General features: G+C 42.2%; 1 protein-coding gene across 1 annotated transcript in view; it reads left to right on the top strand.

The window, feature by feature from the left end:
• Window positions 1-19,856, top strand: part of LOC6738784 (prolactin-releasing peptide receptor) — a 30,634-nt gene extending 10,778 nt beyond the window's left edge. The window contains exons 2-3 of the mRNA XM_016169211.2: window positions 1,767-3,791; window positions 17,739-19,856. Coding sequence (XP_016032602.1) covers window positions 1,983-3,785 — 1,803 coding nt within the window. The 5' untranslated portion in view covers window positions 1,767-1,982 and the 3' untranslated portion in view covers window positions 3,786-3,791; window positions 17,739-19,856. The remainder of the gene's footprint in view (window positions 1-1,766; window positions 3,792-17,738) is intronic.
• The last annotated feature ends 1,629 nt before the right edge of the window (window positions 19,857-21,485 follow it).

Raw genomic sequence — 21,485 nt, 5'->3', positions numbered from 1 at the left:
ATGGTAAAAAATAAGATAAACCTCAAGCTTGATTGGTTTATTTTTGATAAATGTTTCTAGTTTAATTGACCGCGATCTATAATGCTTAAATGTCTATGAGTTGGCATATTTAAATCGCAAATTTCGTGGATTCTTTTGTTTGTTTTTGCGCCTTTGGGAAGCTTTCAATTAGTTTTGCAAACTTTGCCGTAAAAAGTTGTGCTCCTTAGGTTGTCAAAAGGATTTCTGCGGCATGCTGCACAAACTTTTCCTCCTTCTAATGACACAATGGTCTCGAGTTCTAATTAAGTTTTGCCATCTGCAAAATACTCGCCCTTTCGTGTCGACTATATTGACCTTGTTATCTGTGACCCGGGGGCGTTCGGCATGTGTTCATTAAACGCAGGAATTCAATTTGCAGCCTTGTAAAGTACCCCCGAAATTGCCCGGAGTCCGTGATTATCCGGGTTTTCGCCCGAATATTGGACGACTTAACAAACAGGTTTTTGTTGGAGTCGCCTACATGTGCATGTGCACCTGCATGTTGGCCAAAACTTTTCCGGCCCGTTGTTAGATGAATCCAATTAAATTTGCATTTAGTTGCTGTACGTGATCAGAAGCCATCAGCCATCGGCATATTTGCATCGATGGCTTCTGGTTGTTCGCTTGGTTGCCAAAACTTTCGACCTTCGGGGAAGCAATAAAATTCCCAGAACTTCCTGCCATTGAAAACATAAGATTAAATGCCGCCCTCCGCCAGGATGCCAAAAGTACAATGCAGTGTACAATGGAGAGCTTACCAATTGTTTTGGGTATCTGGCAATTACCAATTGTTCCGATTGATTGCAGCTCCTAATTGCGGGCCATTGTGGAGAGTGGGCTTCTTGGGTAATGGGTTACGGATAATCTCCATCGACTGCTGGCCAGGATCTGCCCCTAATTGTGAAAGCTTCTCCCAGGGAAAGCCCATATTTGTGTTGAATGCGGCTTAGAAGCCTTAGCTTCAGATTACTTTATCAAGCTGTCTTAAAGTATGGAACAGAATGCTCTAGTTACATACTTTTAAACTTATTTCTAATTGATTTCAAAGCATGTAGTGCTTCTGAATAATTGAAACTAGTTTCTTTGCAAAGAAGACAATCTTTTGGGGGAATTAGTATGCAACTCATCTCAGTCTTAAGCTGTCCGAATGGCGGTTGGTGTCAGGGTCTCAAGACTTCATTCTTAATGCCCAGTTAGAGACAGCAACTGTCACATTGGCATTGTTTTTAATAAACTCAGTGCCCCGAATCTGGAAGCCCAGCTCGAGGCTCGAAGCTGGAAGCTGGGAGCTGGGAGCTGGGAGCCGAGCAAGCGTGTCCTGACAGCAACCAAAAGTAGAAGCTAGTCGGGGCAACAACTTAATCCCTTTTGGCCAAAAAGCAGACAAACAAAGGGCAGAACTGAAAAAGTGAGAGCAAAGTTTTTGGGGTGGGAATAATGTGGATGGGCGGAATGTGATGTACCAGCGGGGAACTTAGTTTTTAAGTCCGTTTAAGACGAATTCCCTGCTGAAAACTTTGGAATAAGTTGAGTTGAGTTTTACACGGTTGTAGGGCACTTACTATCATCGATTTTATTGACGAACTTCGGAGGGCAATTTCCAATGCCAAATGATGCAGATGTAATGCTATTTTGATCTTTAATAGTTTCGGTTAAATGTTATTCTAATGATATTTTAAAACATTTATGTCGAATTGTTACTCTTTAATCCTTCTAAAACTTTCTACATTTGTATGCACTTTCAGAACACAACGGCTCAGTCAATTAGCAATGAGCGGAATATCGCACAAGGCTTTCTAAGTAGCCAAGTGCTTTTTGGCCAGGCCATCCATTGGGTAAGGAGCTCAGTTCCGCCGGCGACGGAAATGGCCGCTTAAGTGGTGCGCATCCGAACCGGAACCACCGGCAGCAAGTCGAGCACACAACCACCACTCAACTCATTAGCCCCGGCAGCCGTTAAGATGGCCAACTTGAGCTGGCTGAGCACCACCACCACGACCTCCTCCTCCATCAGCAGCAGCCAGCTGCCTTTGGTCAGCACAACCAACTGGAGCCTGACGTCGCCGGGAACTACTAGCGCTATCCTGGCGGATGTGGCTGCATCGGATGAGGACAGGAGCGGCGGGATCATTCACAACCAGTTCGTGCAAATCTTCTTCTACGTCCTGTACGCCACGGTCTTTGTCCTGGGAGTCTTTGGAAATGTCCTCGTTTGCTACGTGGTTCTAAGGAATCGGGCCATGCAGACTGTGACCAATATATTCATCACGAATCTGGCCCTGTCGGACATATTGCTGTGCGTCCTGGCGGTGCCATTTACTCCGCTGTACACGTTCATGGGTCGCTGGGCCTTCGGCAGGAGTCTGTGCCATCTGGTGTCCTTTGCCCAGGGATGCAGCATATACATATCCACGCTGACCCTCACCTCCATTGCCATCGATCGGTACTTCGTTATCATTTACCCCTTCCATCCGCGCATGAAGCTGTCCACCTGCATCGGGATCATAGTGAGCATCTGGGTGATAGCCCTGCTGGCCACCGTTCCCTACGGCATGTACATGAAGATGACCAACGAGCTGGTGAACGGAACGCAGACTGGCAACGAGACCCTGGTGGAGGCCACCCTAATGCTAAACGGAAGCTTTGTGGCCCAGGGATCCGGTTACATCGAGGCACCGGACTCCACCTCGGCCACCCAGGCCTATATGCAGGTGATGACCGCCGGATCAACGGGACCGGAGATGCCCTACGTGCGGGTGTACTGCGAGGAGAACTGGCCATCGGAGCAGTACAGGAAGGTGTTCGGGGCCATCACCACCACTCTGCAGTTTGTGCTTCCCTTCTTCATCATCTCGATTTGCTACGTGTGGATATCGGTGAAGCTGAACCAGCGGGCCAGGGCCAAGCCGGGCTCGAAATCCTCGAGGCGGGAGGAGGCGGATCGGGATCGCAAGAAGCGCACCAACCGCATGCTCATCGCCATGGTGGCGGTATTCGGACTTAGTTGGCTGCCCATCAATGTGGTCAACATATTCGATGACTTCGATGACAAGTCCAACGAGTGGCGCTTCTACATCCTCTTCTTCTTCGTGGCCCACTCGATTGCCATGAGCTCCACCTGCTACAATCCCTTCCTGTACGCCTGGCTAAACGAGAACTTCCGCAAGGAGTTCAAGCACGTGCTGCCCTGCTTTAATCCCTCGAACAACAACATCATCAACATCACCAGGGGCTATAATCGGAGTGATCGGAACACCTGTGGTCCGCGACTGCACCATGGCAAGGGGGATGGCGGCATGGGCGGCGGCAGTCTGGACGCCGACGACCAGGACGAGAACGGCATCACCCAGGAGACGTGTCTGCCCAAGGAGAAGCTGCTGATTATACCCAGGGAGCCGACCTACGGCAATGGCACGGGTGCCGTGTCGCCAATCCTCAGCGGACGCGGCATTAACGCCGCCCTGGTGCATGGTGGCGACCATCAGATGCACCAGCTGCAGCCGTCACACCATCAACAGGTGGAGCTGACGAGGCGGATCCGCCGGCGGACGGACGAGACGGACGGGGATTACCTGGACTCCGGCGACGAGCAGACCGTGGAGGTGCGCTTCAGCGAGACGCCGTTCGTCAGCACGGATAATACCACCGGGATCAGCATTCTGGAGACGAGTACGAGTCACTGCCAGGACTCGGATGTGATGGTCGAGCTGGGCGAGGCAATCGGCGCAGGTGGTGGGGCAGAGCTGGGGAGGCGATTCAACTGAGATAGGGTAAGTAAATTGGAGGCAGGGACACTATGTAGTAATAAAAATCAAAGTAGAGGAAGTAAATTTGTAAGGATGTGTCTGGTTTGCTTCGCTCATCAGTCAAACTTGAATTTCAGTTAACCTTTAATCAAAAAAACGAGATTTGGTTTTGCCACCCTACTTAAGTCACATGTATGCATTGCTTTTTACACCACATTAGTATAAGCTTAATAAATCCCCGTGGAAGGAAACTCAGTCGACAGCAGTTGCATTTATCAATATCACCGAAAAATCCCCATATGCCACATCCTTTCAGTCGAAGGGATGGCGTCGAGCGGATTGCAAGCTCATCGGTTGATTGCGATTGTGCAAGATGGAAAATTGCTTACCGAATCACAGAGAATTTTGACGAAGGACTCATCCATTTCCTTCGGGACAAAGAGCAGCCCATTAGTGGGAGCGAATTCAGAATGCGAGCGCAAGCCTGCATGAATTTCAAATAAAATAAAATGTGCAGTGGAAGCACAACGAACTCGAGCACTTTCCACGCACCCAAACCCTCCTGCCTTTGGAGGCCACAAAGGCCATCATCTGGCAGCGGATTTTCCCAGTGTTTCGGGCCAAAATTTCATTTGTCGAGCTGCAGTCGGTGGGCCAGGCCAGCACACTTACCTGCATAGTACCATTACCCATTACCCATTCCCGTGCCCCGGTGAGCAGTAAATCAACTGCCATGAGTCAGCCAAAAGTTGCTTCCTGTCAGCGCACAAATCTCGACCTCCTGGCGGCGCCCTCCCCCCAAAAAGTTCCGCTCTTCCAGATGGTAATAAAAAGCATGTATTTCGGAGGTTACCAACTGCTGTAACTTGGTTACCAGTGCAACATTTCTGACAGTTCTGATACTCTGCTGAAATTTATGGCGAAAAGTACACGATAATTGCATTTTAAGTAGCTTCAGCTGCAGAGCAAGTGTGTAAGACTTGACAGGATATCAGATTCTAATATATTTTTGGTTCATTCGAATAGAAAATGTATCTATTTATTGATAACATTTATTCAATGGCTGAATTCATGTTATTTAAATTGGAATTAAGTGGTAAACATTATGTTTAAGATACTTTAAATTATCAACCATCATTCGGTATGACTATCCCTGCTGGTTGAATACTATTTAAATTGGTCGGTTTACACAAATATTTTCAAGAGCATAACATCTTCGACATAAGCGGCTTAGAAGGCATGAGAAAATCGTTACGCATAAAGTTTCTGCTTAAAATGGCCAGCCGGAGAACTTTTGAAGTCCGCCGGAGGCTGTGAGTCCGTGACGGATGGCCAAGACTTGGTAATGGATTACAGAAATATGAGAAACGTGCCGACAATAAAGCGACCCTTTACTGTTTTGGCCAAACTCTCGCTCCTACCGCCACCCTCTCATTTTTATCCGGCCAAATTGGACAGGTGCACAACATAAATATAGCTAATATATGTACACACAAATTACCAACTAAACTTGGCCAATATATGCCAAGGAAAATTTACATTATTCCGTCGCCCATTGCCATTTATAATCGTCAAATCTTATGTTATACAGATGTCTAGCCAGAGTGCTTTGAATGGGTCGTAAAGTTTATAAATACATTTAATTCGCCCGAAGGCGAAGAGTTGAAAGGCAAAACAAACAATGATTTCCGAAAATCGTTTCTGACAAAAACTTTCACTTGGCAGAAATAAATACTGCTTTTAGTGTGATTGTGGCACAATGGATAACTCTCAATATTACGGAAATGGATGAAGGCAGTGGTAGTAGTTGCATTTAATGCACATATGTGCACTTCTCAGTGGCTTTCCTCAATCTGGGACAGAGTACTCAAAAGTACCCAGTGAAATACCAACTAGCCAGAGGATGTTCTTGTTTGCATTTGGGTTATGTTTGCGGTGGGTTTTTGAAAGCACAGATGCCCAGCGAGACCAGGATGTGGCTGGTGGATGGTGGATGGTGTATGTGGCATAGTGAATAGCGGGTCTGAGGACCTCCGGCTAATGAATTATTCAGGCGGGTCGTTAGCTGGGCACAATCCCACACGACTCTGCCTAATTACCCTGCCGGCCTGACAAGCCGGACAGTAAATAAGCGGAGCTCCTGCGGCCAGGACTTGTGCGGAGGAGCTGGGAGCTTGGAGCTGGAGTGCCAGGATGGGGTCCGAGTAAACCGAATGAATGAGTGAATGGCTGTGGGAATGCCCCGCATATCTCAAATACATCTCTCGGCAAACGGAGACCGACTGTAATCTGCTCAGCGAGATGGCTGCATGTCCGACCATCTGCATTATGCATGAGGTTCACTGCTCCGCATTTGGAGCAGTCTGGCCGGACTCACGGCATCCTTTTGTTGGCAAGTGCGAAACTTTTATTTAACTATTTGCACTGACGCACTGGAAAAAATTATAGGTAAGTGCACAGCTGCTGCTCTGTGTGCATTATATTCCAGATTAGATGGATCACTAACGAATAAATATAGGGATAATAGTTAATGTTAAGTTTAAGAACGGATTAAGCTCCTTCTAATGGCCCATTTTAAATGGAAAAATTTCAATTCCTCAACTGATTTTCTCTCAGTGCAGCTAGCTGCATGTCTGCTAATGGCAAACGGTGGCAAAAAGTTGTCGTGACTTCGATTGAGAACAATGTAAGCCGGACTGCCACTGATAACTGTTGCAAAGTTTCCAGACCAAAAGTGCCAGGCACAAAAGTTCTCGCTTTTAGTTAGATCAAATTTGCAGCAATTTGCAACACTCACCGCAATAAGTATTTGGTCCGAACCACACGGATGCAATTGGAATTTTCGGTTTAAGCCACATCAACTGCGAATTGTTAGCCAATTTTTCGCTGTTTTAAGCGGTAGGCAAATGTGTTCGTTCAGGACTTAAAATTTCACTATGGTCAATAAATGTTTTCATACGAATAGAAAAGCAAAGCGCAGCAAATTGTGAATATATTTAAATGGCTTCATATTTCTGGCACTTTGGAATATTTAACTCTGAATTGCTGACTAGTTTTTGTTTTAGCAAATACCTGCAGGTGTTTTCTCCACATGCCACCGTAAATGCAATTAAATTTCTATATATTTGCAAATGACACTGCCCTTGGATTTTATTGCCAATCGTTAACCTTTTATGCACATTGTTTTATTACCCAATCGAATTTGAATTCGAAAATCCGCATTTGGGCCGAATGGCCCAAATGCATTTGCCACTTTTCCACAACCCCAATCAATCACACTAAAAGTGCATAATGGTGTTGTAAAATCAAAGAGTCTGATTAAAGCGATACGCAAGCGATACCAAGTTCGTAAATATCGAGAGTTCGGCAAACATGCCACGCCCCCATCCATTTCGGGGCGAGTGCAAGTGTGCCAGTGTGTGTGTGAGTACGGATTTAACGGCTACAATAACAAGGACTTTGGCTGCTTATCAGACAGACACCCATACTCCCACACTCCCACGCCCGCAGAGGAATAACATCATTTCAATATGTACTTACACTCGATGCGAAATGTTTTTGGCATTGGCTGGCAATAAAAAAATTATTGCCTGGCATTTACTTGTTCACGCGATCGTCGCAGTCCTCAGTCCACGGATCCGGAATCGGATTGGGAGTGGTATCCGGGGGTTTTAGGTGTTTCGGAACATGTGTTCCCTTCGGCAATTTGAAGGGTGGAGTTCTGATATAAAACATATGCAGTGGCTTAGCGGGCTCATCAATAACCGCTTTAAAGATAAGTTGGCCCTATTGCAGCCTCTTTTTGGTAAGAAACTATCTTGTATCTAAATTGCAGCTCTATTCCATTAATTTGTTTACTAAGCAAAGACTATCCCCTTTTGCCACGCCACTGGCAGGCAAATAAAGTGTCTTAAGAGCACTTCGGCACTCTGGGATAGGTATATCAAACCGTCTTTACGCCGACGCCAACTGGCGAATAAGCCAACTTGAATGACAGACAGATATTCGATGTGGAAATGAACGCATTTAATGAAGTTCCCTCTTCGCCGAAAGGAAGTCTCTAATTGTTGACTGAACACATGCCAGTTAGCCTCCTTTTCATTGTGGTAATCGATAGTGTGGCAGCTGGCTAGCAGATTTACCACAGATTTTCCAATTATCAGAGTGGCTGAGATGGAAAAAAATGAATGGAACATACAAAGAGCACAAGTTTAATTAAGGAATGACAAACTGAAACTATTAACTGGAACTTAGAGAAGTCTAAAGAGTTCTGGCGAAGCTAATCTATTTTTCAAAAACTTAAATATTAAATTTTCGGAACTGAATTCCCTATCCATATTCAAGCAATGCAATTCGCACTTAATTCAAAGTGTTTGGCCAGAAAGCCAGCCATATATGTATGGTAGAGTGCTGTTGCCCATATGGTCATCGGGTCAAAACAAACAACAAACACGGCCATTAGAGCCCGGCGAGTATCCACAGAAAGAGCCCTGGACTTGGCCAATTAAGCAATTACGCTAACAAGCTTTATTATGTTGGGTAAGCAAGGCTGAAGCCAACAATGGGTAATGGGTGGCCAGGCAAACTGGCCAAGGTGTTGAGCAAACAATTAAAACGGAAAGCGGAAAGGACAGCAGAGGGATGGTTCCGATTCCGGTTCTAGTCTGCGATGCTCGAGTCCTGGAGCCTTGGAGTCTTGGAGCCAAGACGACTTTAAAGTGGGCCAAATTAGGTGCTAAGGACAGCCTGCGGGAAATTTATGAGCTAAAACTTTATTTTTCCTTTTTGCCCATCGGCATAAATTATAGAAAACAAGGGACCTTCCATCGGACCCCCGAGGTTGTTGCCTGTCCGCAGTGGGAAATGCGAAAAGAAGGAAAACTTTCGACACATTGAAATTGATGGTCATAAATTTTATTGACTTGTTGTCGGGCTGCTCAGTAAAATGTATATATAAAGGACCTGCTCTGCTCCATCAGCTTGATGCCTCTTTTTATGCGGCAAGCGATTATGAGGAGGCATCCAGACATGTTGAACTAGGCTTAGTTAAACAGTCCTGCCGTTTAACTCACTCATCCAAAGTGCCCCAGGACAATTACGACTGTTCGGGGTGAGTCTGTATATATATTTATATATATATTTGTATATAAAGCCATGTCCGGCACGTAGAGTTTCCCGGATGAGGCAGCCGCTGGAATTTCTAGCTGACTTGGCACCCATTCGATTTACACTGGATGGAGCGGGATTGATCAAATTAAAAGATTTCCAATATTCATTTTTCAATTTAAACGCATCGCCTCGCTGCGAAACATGTTTGGCAAACAAATGCGAAGAAAAATGATTTACTAGGAGAACATTTAGATGAGGGTATAAAATCAACAAGAAGCTGCTTATATTTATTGCCTGCCGAACTTTTGAGTGTTTTAGCATTTATTTATATACAATCATTTCTAAGAATAAGTATCAGTTCCTTGAAATCGATGATCGATGATAAGCTAATGAAATTCCCGGAAATCGTTTTAATTTCTTCGAGTGTCCTGTTCATTCCAAGAAAGTGCGTCAGAGTGTGTGTGATGGCTTAATGTCTGGCTGCATTCAGTCTTTGTTATTGATGGAAATTGTCCATAAAAGCGAGCCAAGTTTATGCTCCATTAAATGCCATAAAAGGCGTTTGCCATGACTTATATGTGAGGAACGTGGCGGACAGTGGTCAGGTTGGACTTAAGCAAGTGGCCCACAGTGTTAGTACGTACATATATACGTCTAATTTATGCTTGAAGTTTTCCCTTTGATCCCTGACTCTTCATGGGAATGGGGGAGAAGGAACTCGTCCTGGTCCTGCCCCATCTCCACGATTCGCCCGTGTTGACAGCAGAGCTTAGCGCCACTTAATATGAGCCAAAGGCAATATTAACTTGACAGTGGCTCATCCAACTGGGAAATCGAGACGGGGTGTGGCTCAGCTCTGGTGGCCTCTGGAGCTGTCTTCATTAGCTACTTTATTAACAGTTAATTAAATTTTGTGTTTAATGATTGGCGAGACAAAAGTCGAGAGGGCGGTTGGGCACTAGAGCTAATATTAAAAATGCTTGCGGCTTGGCATTTATTAAAGTTCCCGAAAATGGCAATTTTGGACTGAAGGAAACCGGCGTTTCCTAGGCCTTGCCAATCCGGCAATTACAAGTTTAATGAAACGAGAAATGCCTTTTATAATAATTGGCCAAGCACAAATACCCGAACAGTTTGAGCACAAGTAATTTTCGGGATAATGGACCAGGAAATTTGTTTGGCCAGCTGACCCTCTGGTTTTCTGCTATTCTGGCCAAGAATGCCAAGACGCCTGCGTATATGACATGGCCAGAGAATCCCTTTCAAAATAACTGAAATCTAATTACACATTCTGCACAGAATTTCTCGCATGCTTCAGGATTCTGGATTGGAATTCACTCTTTCATTCCTCTCGAGTAGGAGTGCGAGTGAAGGACGTATGCCTTTCAAAAGGTTCAAATACATAATTATGCAGCTCAGAGTCTCGAATGACAGCCGTGTAAAACATGGAACCCCAAGCAAAAAAAAAAGAAAACTGGGAAAACAAAAAGCTGCGGCAGAGTCAGCCAGGCGTGGTAATTGGGTCGGAGTCGTGGAGTTGCCGGGTGGAGAGCTGGAGCAGCCCGAGAAGTACCTTGGAACACCAGCCAACCCGGCTGGTAGAAGTGTCTAGGCGGAGGACTCCACCTGTCAGCAGGTGGCGTTGCCAGGGACTTAAAGGGCGTCAAGGAAAAGTTCGCTCGGCTTGAGAGCCTGTCATCAACGAGCCGTGGACTAGGGAATTTTTTCAGCCATTTCTTAATTTATGTGCGAGCGAAGGCAAACAGAATATGAATGCTAAAAAATAAACAATGTAGACGGGCCTCGGCGAAATGTTTATATTTAAAGAGTTTGTGCTTTAATACCTTCGAGGGGAAAAGCCCACAGTTGCCTGGAAAAAGTAGTAAAAGCCGCGAAAAACTTTCACGTGAGCGGATAAAAAGGCGTATGAGAAAACAAGAAAGTGAAAGGGAAATCCTTCCATGGAAATTACAATAGACCGCTGAAATATTATCATAAATGCGAGCGCAGATGAGTTTTTCATTCTGTGTGAATACGAGTAAGGCGACTTTTTGATGTTCTTTGAAAAGTGCTAAAATAAGCAGAAAGTTATTAAAAACTATTATTTTTGATAGTTGATAAGCACTCAAGTGCAGAATACTTTAAGCCATAAGATGGGTTCAGAAAATAATTAAATTGCTGAACATAAGATTTTCTGAGAAAAACATAATTTGTGTTTATCACATTTCGAACATTTTTCCTTTTTTTTTGCCCAACTTCAGGCTTCAGCTTGTCAGATGGTTATGGTCGAAATTCTGTCTACAAGAGGGGAAAATCCTGACAAATTTCTGCCTCATAATTCATCGTGCACAGGTAGAGAGGGGGAAACCTGCCACAAGGCATACAAATTCCACAAAAAGAAAGGAAAATGTCACCAGAAAAGCTTGGCTTGAAAAAATCTCAGCTTTTCCATCGATTTTCTTGCTTCACCAGTTGGGCTACCGAAAGTGTCTGTTCCTTAGCCCTGTTGAGGGTCATTAGAGAAAATTGTAATTAAAGTCTCGGTCAAAATCAATCACGTTCTAGCAACAAATCACGTTGAAGGGGAAAAAAGTAGGTATAGCCGAAATGAAAAGCGACGGGAAAAGTCCTGAGCATTAACATTATTTTAATCAAGGGAGCTACACACACCGAGTGTTGCGATTCAGTGTTCAGATTGGTATCTCAGCCAGACAAACTCCAGCTCCAGTGCCACAAAAAGCAGCGATTTCTCTTGTTCTTTTTTTTTGGAGACAACATGGAAGCGACCTGCATGTCATTAAGCCACAGGCATCCCCACAAGTGACGGGAAAAATCATCAGTCATTTTCGACGGGCCTTTCCGTCAATGACAATCAGGCTGAGTGGGTCGCGGTATTCGGCTTGCGATCCAAATCAATCGGTGAACGGAGGGCAGTTTGAGCAAAGCCAGCTTTTAAATCAGATATAATGCAGTATGTAAAGGCGGCTTGGAGGCGTGTCTGGCAGCTCTGATGGATTGACTATTTTAGTAATTAATTAGGAAGTGGTGGGTGGTCATGGCTGCTCTTGAAACGAGCTTGCACTCTCAAATTAAAACATATTTTTAACAAGATTATAACTCTTTATTAAACTAATAAAAGTGAGATAATATTAAATATTACAAATCATACAAAAGTCGAAGTTTGAATATTGCACCCCATTAAGCTTCCAACAAAATTCGCAATGGATGTTTGTTTACGATGGCATATTATGTACATTACATGTAGAATGGAGTGTTAAAGATCATTTCCAGTGAATGTACTCCTTATCAGGATCACTCGTCTGTTTGTCAGTATGAAAGCTGTGATCTCTGTAACTATAAAAACTAGAAATTTGAGACTTAGCATGAAAATTCTAGTGACGCCCACAAACCTCACGAACCCTTCACGCCCACACTTTGGAAAAAAGTTGTTAATTTCTTTATTTTATTACATTTCATGCCAACTAGCTGATGGTTACAAAACTCGACTGTAGCAATTCCTCTTGTTTAACTGTTAATTTACATTTTTCAACTTTTTACATCATCAAAAACTTGTAAGTTAGTTAGTAATACATTGTAAAGAGAAGTTTGTAATTTGTATATAATTTTTCCCATATTGTTAGAAAATTAGTTAACGTCTGTTGCTTTTTTAAATCTTCCTTCTTAAATGTGAGGAAAACGTTTAATAGCAGTTAGCTACGCAAATCAACAGTGTAAAGAATATGTACTAATACTTAACATTTTACATAGAACAATCCGCTTCGACAAGCTCCAAATAACTTCTCATCGGAAGAATGTATTTATTTTATTGTTTCTGCTGTTTGCTTAACTTGATTTCTTTAATTTTTCCGCATCCCAACTGGATTTCCTTTTCGTTTGGATACGCGTGTCCGACAGCCACAACAACTACCACCCTACGTGCCTGGCATATCAATAATATGCATATAAATTAAAGAAAGCGAAGGCCGTTTGACAATTTCCGACCAGCTTAACTTATGTATTATTGAAGCGACGAAAGTGAATTAAAATTAAATTTTCCGTTTATTTCCCCGCGCGTGTATTATAGTACCCACTCTTCCCCAAAGACCGCCGCAGGCAAATTACTTTTATAAACTCTCTGACAAACCACATCCCGCCGAAGTCCTTCGAAATTCGCTTGGGAGACCGCAATGGGTATTGTGTGAGGGGAAAAATATTTGAAAAATTTAATTTTGTCTAAAATGTCTAAGAGAAGAAAAAAAATAATGGGAGAAGAGCTCACTCACTTTAAGTTGCTGGCCCCGCTTATTGCTTTCATAATATTGTCTAAGCTCAAGTTAATATTTTGAATAATGCCACATCGTTTGAGTGTCTAAGTGAGTCCCCTGGTCGCTGGATATTTATGACTTCATATATATCTGCGTCAGATATATATATTTGCGCCAGCAGCAGGCACAGGGCACAGAACACAGAACTTAGTGGCCCGAAGAAAACCGTAGCACACTTTTCAGCGCCCTCTGAAATGGGTTGCCATTTCTCTTAGCCTTAAGTCGCGCCTTTTGGCCATTATTGTGTAGTAGTAGTGGGGCCCGAATAAGCTGAAAACAAGTTGCCGAATCAGGGTCACAAATGGAAGTTTGACAACTTTGTTGGCAGCACAATAAAAGGGGTTCTTTTCAGTTAGGAAGTCAGCTAAGGATATGCTTGTAATGATCAGTACAAACGAGATATAACACTTCTTTAATTTAAAGCTGTTTTTACGCCTCTAAGAAACTGTGTAAATGAAATCCCATGCCCCAAAAGAATATTAATCCCCCAATTCATCGCATAGTCCGTTGGCACTTAATATTCAAAAATACGTTTTAAGCGCGATTACCCCAAAATAGAATAATATTTAAAGTGCATTGCCCTAGGTGGCATATTTAAGCAAGCGGATGGCTCAAGAGCTCAGACCTCACTTAACCCCGTCGACTTGAGGACTTGGCATAAGGTCACCGTCCATGGCCCCGACTAAGCAGAATTTCCAGGCAGATTTGCATGGACTTAGCCAGTATTGAACTCTGTCGACCCGGCCTAAAAACGGAGCTCCCTTCCTGACGGCAGTAAATATTTGCACGAGGACTGTCCACACACACAGTGGCTTGAACAGCCTTGGAATCCTTTTTTCGGCTACAGATTTTCCACCCACTCGTGGGGTGGGTTGGGAGGTGAAGAAGCTGCTCTTTTTCCGGCCCACTCTCGCAATGTAAATCTATTTTAATGTATGCAGCAATTAAAAATACATCAGTTTACTTTCGGGCGCCTTTGACAGCATCCACTTCCTGCGCCTTCGTCCTTCGTCCTGTCATTTAATGCGCCATTTTGGGCTCATTAAATTTCATAGCGTTAAATGTTCCCATGTTCCATGCATACATTGAGTAATTTTTTGTAATATTCAAGCCGGCATCCCTTTCTCTCGACATGATTCAAAGCACCCAGTGAAGGAATTGAAGTGCCGCGATGGCTCAACTCAGCCATTAAACGGTGATGTCAGTGCGACACCTTCATTTACATAAAGACCAACACGTGTCGGCGACTGTCATTGAACTGTCATCCGATCCCGTTACGAGTCCTTTCCCCAGTTTCCTCTCCTCCATCTCGTTCACTTCCTGTTTTGCCTAATTACGCCCTGTGAAAAATTCATTAAATGCCCCGACACCCCAATCAGTCGTCTGTCTACACTGTCTAACTCGGCTAAATTTAGTCCGCATCGCAATTCATTAAAAAGAACATCCTTCTCGGCGAGAGCTGTTGAGCCGAGGTCCTTGGAATCCGTGTAGTTGTCTGGCTGTGGGGCATCCTCTGGCATCCTCTCCAACTCGACATATGTTCCCAGGACCACAGAGTTTGTTTGCCTCGCCATCTAATTGCGGCCAACTTAAAATCCACTCCAGTCATGAGCGCTCCTAAAGGACAATTGCATGTGGCTGACATTTCAAGATGTGAGCAATCCAAGTTACAAGTGCTCAGGTGTTGTCAGTCAGTCAGTGCAAGTCGGAACTGGAAAATTAATAAATAAATAAATAATGAAACGTATTAAATAAATGATCAGCTTTTCACCAATAAACTTAATAATAAACCCTGCTTATGAAATAAATATGCCACACTATACATTCAATTTTCTACTGCACAGAAAATAATGAAAAAAAACAGCAACTTTAGTCCATCAAAATTAAACATTTTCTGCACTTGCACTTCCATTTTCCTTATTGATTTTTTTATTGCTTTGTTTTGCTAAACATTTTATTGCCATTTCTTATTTGTTTTCCTGAGAGAACTTCCAGAAACTAGGCTACGAAACACAGCACGGAAAAGCCATCCCAAGACCAATAAGAACAATAGCAAAGCAATAAAAGAAACTTTTGTTTTTTGGGGACACATTTCGGGAGCATCGATGGGAGTGGGAAACAAGCGCAAAAGTACAATCATTAAAATTAATTACACAAACATTAATGTGCCGCTGGCAATTAGGGTCCCAAACCGACAGAGGTGAATTTTGGCTTGCCAGAGATTCTACAATTTCCACCCACTTCCTGTCAAGGACTCCGATTGGCAGACCGCAGCCAAGTAATTTCTTCACGCACACCAAACACCGGAAGAAAAAAACCCATATTAAATAAATCATATTTTAGTTATTAATTATGAGCCATTCCTCTTGAATATATCATAAATAATGGTCGAAATTGAATGAATAAAGAAAATTTTAGTACTTAAACTGGTATAAAATTCTCGCAGTGTAACACGCCCACAAGGATCCCCGCAAAACACACACAATCACAGTCGACAATAATGAATACTTAATAAGGCGGCGTTCGAGGCGGTCGGACTTTCAGTTCCAGCTGAGGACAAACAAAGGCCAAAGACCATGGCTAACGCTGCGGGCCAAGTTTACCTTTGTTTGGACCACCTGTCCACCTCCAGCTGCCGTCCATGGGTCCTGCTCCTGGTCCTTGTTCGTTGTCCTGCTCTTCGGCTCCTTTGTTACTTTTCCCCTTGTTAGGCGGCAAATTTTATTTCAATTATCAACACCCAAGCGAACGGCATTTAGCATTCAAGTTGATTTAATTTGTCAGCAGAAACGTGTCGCTTGAACTCGAAAGCCAGCTGCGATTTTTCTGTGCACTTTCACTTTCACTTTAAGTTAAAGGAAAATCTTTGTTTCGATGTGAATTTGAAAGATAGTTGAAAGCCATTCATAACTGTGATTGATTTTAAATTATTATTATTATTATTATTAAGTTAAATTTATGGAATCTGTGTGTAACTAAATAGTTTAAAAATCTGTTTAAAAAGCATGCGCCAAGTTATTAAAATTAGACTTTGTTTATCTCAGCTTATATTTTAATATTAATCCCTGTACATATACACAAAAATATATTTGACAAATTTAGAGCCCTGCCAAATTCACATTTGAAATTAATGACAATCTCAGCACGAAACATCCGCCGGATTTCCATCGAAAGTGTGCGTAGTCGACCGCAGTTTGAACATTATTTTTGTGGAACTTTACTTAGAATTTATATTACAGTTTTAATTAAAATGTACAATAGTGTTCGTTAGCCGAAGTCAAAAGCCAATTTATTAAGTATGCGTGGTACAAATAAATATACGGAGCAGAGAACTGCAAGGGTGGCATTTTTTGCCACTCGACTCACACTCAACAATTTTGAGTGCGGGTGCCCCTCACCACTCACAGCGCGGGTACTTACAAACACCCAGTTAAAATCTGCATGAGCAGGCAAGCACTAAGCAACTAAAGCAAGCAAGTAAAGTGTCAAAAAACACACGGGTGCCTAGACACAGTTGCAGTTCTTTGATATGTAGCAGGTTTTTCGCAGAACAATGTCCAGCAAAAGCAGTGTGAATTGTGTGAATTTGAATGTAATTTAAATTCAGAACACTAGCCAACAGACAGATACTCTATAATTGAATTGCTTAAATGATAAAGGCGGGATTAAGGTCACTCGATATGCCAACCACAACACGACTCCACTGCGTATACGTAATGTAAACGTACATTATTCTGCAGAGAGAAATGGAAAAAAGGCGACGGGGCGTTAGCTTATGCAACAAGTGGTTAATGCTAATTAGGACTTTCCGGGTGAGGACGAACAAGGACAATCCGATGATGACAAACAATACTCGTAAGATGGCGATGTCAACAAGGACAGCAAGGCAAACAATATCGAGAGCGGCGTCTGGGTCTCAAATATTCACTACCGCCTGCAATCCGATGCTCCTTTAATTAAGCAGACTACTGGAGCCTGATGATGGGTATCCAGGCATATGGCCATAATATTATTTCAATACAGGGAATTTTCTGTTTGTTTACTAGAGTAACTTCAGCACGATGTTAAGGGTCTAAACAGCTGATTTAGATTTAATGTATGATGTACTTAGTAAGTACTACTTACTGAGGCAATTAGGCAGTTTGCACTATTATTAATGTTAAATTTCATCTGATTTGCCCCACGTGCAATGCCTCCTGTTGTTATCATTAAAGCGAAATACTCTGTGTGAGCCCTGAATTTCAATATTGGGCTCATTGAAAGGCGATTTGCGATTTGTAGACGCAAGATGGCAAACAAATTGGCATAAGCCGCTTGCAAGTGAAGAGGTATTACGTCCTTCTTGGGGCTTTTGGTAAACGTGGGCGACATGTGCATGTCACAATGTGGGCGGTCCTATTTTGTGTGTGGTGTGTGGTATTAATAAAATAGCTAACTACACACAAGAACATATGTACATATTTCTGCAAGTCAATCAATCTGCCAGCGCCGAAAGCAATCTAAACTTTATTCTCATTGGTGTTTTTCTATTTTACAGATTTTCGAAACGCATTTCTAAGCAACCGACGTGGACGGACTCTTATTGAATTGTGCCAGTAATTCAAGCCAAAATAATGCAGGGAAACGCCAGCTGGAATTCGGATGTCCTTTTGTAACCGCACTCAACATGGATGGGCAGAAAAATGCTGATAAATGGCAAATCAAGTGACAACGATGCCGAAAGGGAGGTTGTCTAGCAATTGGCTGAAACAGCTACACAAGTCATTGATATCAGTTGTGTGTACATATAGTATATATACATATATATTTTATGGATGGTGTATGTGGTGTGTAAGTGGGTGTGTTAATGGAGTGTGCCGAGGGCAGAACTGCCGCTTTATACTGCTATTTTTTGTCGAATTTTCCGCCGCCATTCAAGTCGCGACAATTGCCGGGCCATTTCGCATATTTACAATGCCTCGCAGGGTGATTCCAACTCCAAATCCCCCGAAGAACAGTTTGCCTTTGTCGCTTTCAATTTGTACCTACTCGCAACAACTGCCAGACGACACTTGTCGTTTTGGCTTTCGCCAGTCGCACGGAATTAAATTTCAGGCGAGCTCTTTTCATCCCCAATTGTGCGGAAATATGTCAGCTACAACTCGTTTTTCTGGGCAAGAACAATAATTTGCCCGACTTGGAAATGCAAACATTCCCACGGCCGATGGAGCTCTATAAAGAATAAAAAGCTGACATTGATGAGATTTGCACCGGGTCGTTGAATTTACGAGTTTTAAACTTGACTGACAGTTGGCATCGGCCAAAATTGAAACGGAAATTGAACTGGAAACGAATTAAATCCCATCCCTTAATGCACAATTTGTCACAGAAACCAAAGAAAGATTAAAAATTTTATGGGATTCACCTTTAAATTTCCATGCGTGGCATTTTTTCTATATATTCCGCAATAATTTACCACTTTTCCGTCAAATTCCGGCGATTTTAGTGGGGCTATATCCGAATATAAAGGCATCAGGAGTGACTAAACTAACTTTAAATGTTTTATCACGAAATAATTCGTAGCAAATAAAATGTGTCAGGTCTAAGACAGCCATTCACTTAATTTTAAGGTGCTCGACATGCTTGTAAAGTATTTCAGAGCTTAGGTAAAAACTAAAAGAATTATAGTTAATACATATATGTGTAGGTATTAAAATTAAAACGTAAGATTACCGACTAAGCGCATCAAATGCTAGAAGTAAAGGGAGTATGAATATGAGTTGTCAAAAACTTGGAGATACAAAACCAAAAGTACGCAAAGTTGTGCTGACCATGAGCCCCGCTTTTGAAAGCTTAAGTCTGGCTTTCAAAAACAAGTCACATGATTTGGTGTACTTTTGGTTTATTTCCGCTTTGACCACATGTTTCTGCTGCGTATACGTAATTATAGTTAAAGTTAGTCAGCGTTTAAAGCTAAGCTAAGTTAACTGATAGGATGTTTCGGAATACTCACTAATTGTTCGATAAGCTAAAGTTAATTTAAACTGGCATTCAAGCACGAAAGGGTCTCATGAAATTAATAGGAATTTTCTATATATCCAATAGTGTAACAAAATTTGGTGAGTTATTAGCTACAATTAAATGTTGGCTGTTGTATCAATGTATTATGAACGAGTAAGATAAGTTATTGAGACTTCGAAGGGCATTTTAATAGACAAGGAAAAAGTTATTATATTCGCAGGCTTAAGGAAATATTATAAATATTTTAAGCGAGATCATACAACCTAGTATTACGAAAAGTGAAACTCAACTTAAGCTAGTACTTAAGACATTTTAAAATGGGTTTTAAGCTAAGAAGGAAAACACTTGAGTTATTTGATGTGAGTACGAATATCTTAAGCTAAATGTTGTTAATTCAACACCCACTAGTTAAGAGTTGTGTTTGTAGAACGTAAATGTTAAACAAGAAAAAGTACACAATTGGAAATAAATTTAAAACGATCAATATGAATTCTTAACAATATAGAAGCATGTTAAAAACGCATAATTGTAATAACAATGAGACACAGCTGAGTATTAATCTTAAAGTAAAAAAAATAAACTTGTAGCCGAAAAAGATGTTTTAAAATACGGATTACCGACACACGAATAAATAATGGATGTTGAAGCAAATGGAGTGCCTGTTTAAATGAATGTGGGTCTGAATACCATCTTAAAGTATCTCCATCTGCATATAGTACGAGTAAACTAATCCCCGAGGAATGCGGACTGTTCCATCTTCTCAGCATGTGACAAAGTTGAATGTTCTGCTGGCGTGCTTTGATCAAATAAACAAACAATGACAAACTGGGAGAAATGTGCAGACAGGCGATTTGTCACTAGGTAATTTATGTACCCAGTACCCCTCAACTGGGTCAACAGGACCAAGAAGGACCCACATGAATCCCACCCCGCAGGTCAGTGCATCAAGGACGACAAGGTGTGTTCGTTCCTGGGGTTCAATTAAAACGCTGGCATGCGAAAAGTTTGACGTTGAAGTTCATAACCGGATCGAACAATGCCGAAAACTTTGTTCCGCCTCGAATGAAAGTTATGTCCTTGCAAGTTATTTCCAATATCCTTGCGAACTGGCTTGGATTGCTATGTAACTGCTCCGAGATCTGTAATTTACTTATATGAGCACCTAAGTGGATAGCGAAAGCCACATCCAGTTGTTTATCAATTAGATCCCTTTGCCAGGAAGCCTTTAAATTGGTAACACCATAATTCCCTACGAGTTGTAATTCGAAAAGCAAACTCATTGACAGCCATTTAGGCTTTAATTTCCATTATGGCCCTTAGCTTGCGCATTTATTGCGCAATTATCAACTGAAAGGTCCTTTGATTTTGATGATTACTGTTCGGCATTCGCACTTAAAGCCTTGGTTAACCAATATTACCACGGCAACACGATAATTTCGCAAATATGGCCAATGGTTGGGCGGTTGGGCAATTGAAATTATGATAAATCAAGGGCTGATGGACGACGATATAATACTTGCTGGGCAAACTTGTTTGCACAGCTAACCAAATTATTCGCCATGACGCTGTTTAACGAATGTGTGCTAAATTATAATAAAATGAATTAAGCATAAGCATTCAAATTTATGTTGCTATCAAGTTAGTTCGATTTGAACTCAGTTCGATTCGGATTGTGGTCTGAGCTACTGCGGATACATTTTCCTGACATCTCTCACGAGAACCCATTTCAAAATAGCTTTTAAGGATGAAAACTAATAAACTGTCCCGAGCAGAGCACTTCATCAAGCCGGAGGGTCCTGTCAACTTGTGCTTACCTGGCCTGAAATTTAATCGTTACGAATGTGCGGTCGTAAGTCATAGTCCTGCGACTCTGAGTCCTGAGTCCAAGGACCCCCGGGCGGCGGCATTGAGTTAAGTGACATTATTTGGTTACCCAGACGAAGGAAAATATACATACATACATATGTATGGCCCATGAAGAAAATATTTTTTCTTAAATTTACATTCGCTTTCCTTCCCAGAGATGCACAAATAATTAGAAAATTTAAATGAATCCCTGTGTATGGATATTCTACATTTACTGAACTGTCTGCAAATCTTAACTTAAAAATACTACAAAATCACTTTGTTTAACGGTCACTTTGTTGTTGTACAAAATACATAGTTTGTCAAAAGGATTTAACTTCACACCATATTAAAATGGAAACTAGTTTTTGAAAATCCTCTTATTTGCACCTGTGCGCCAGCATTTCAGCCACATAAATTGTCATTATAGCGAATAAAG

This window comes from Drosophila simulans, chromosome 3L, assembly GCF_016746395.2.
Source record: "Drosophila simulans strain w501 chromosome 3L, Prin_Dsim_3.1, whole genome shotgun sequence".
NCBI lineage: Eukaryota > Metazoa > Arthropoda > Insecta > Diptera > Drosophilidae > Drosophila > Drosophila simulans.
Note: the sequence above shows the minus strand (reverse complement) of the source record. Positions and strands in the feature narration are given on the sequence as shown.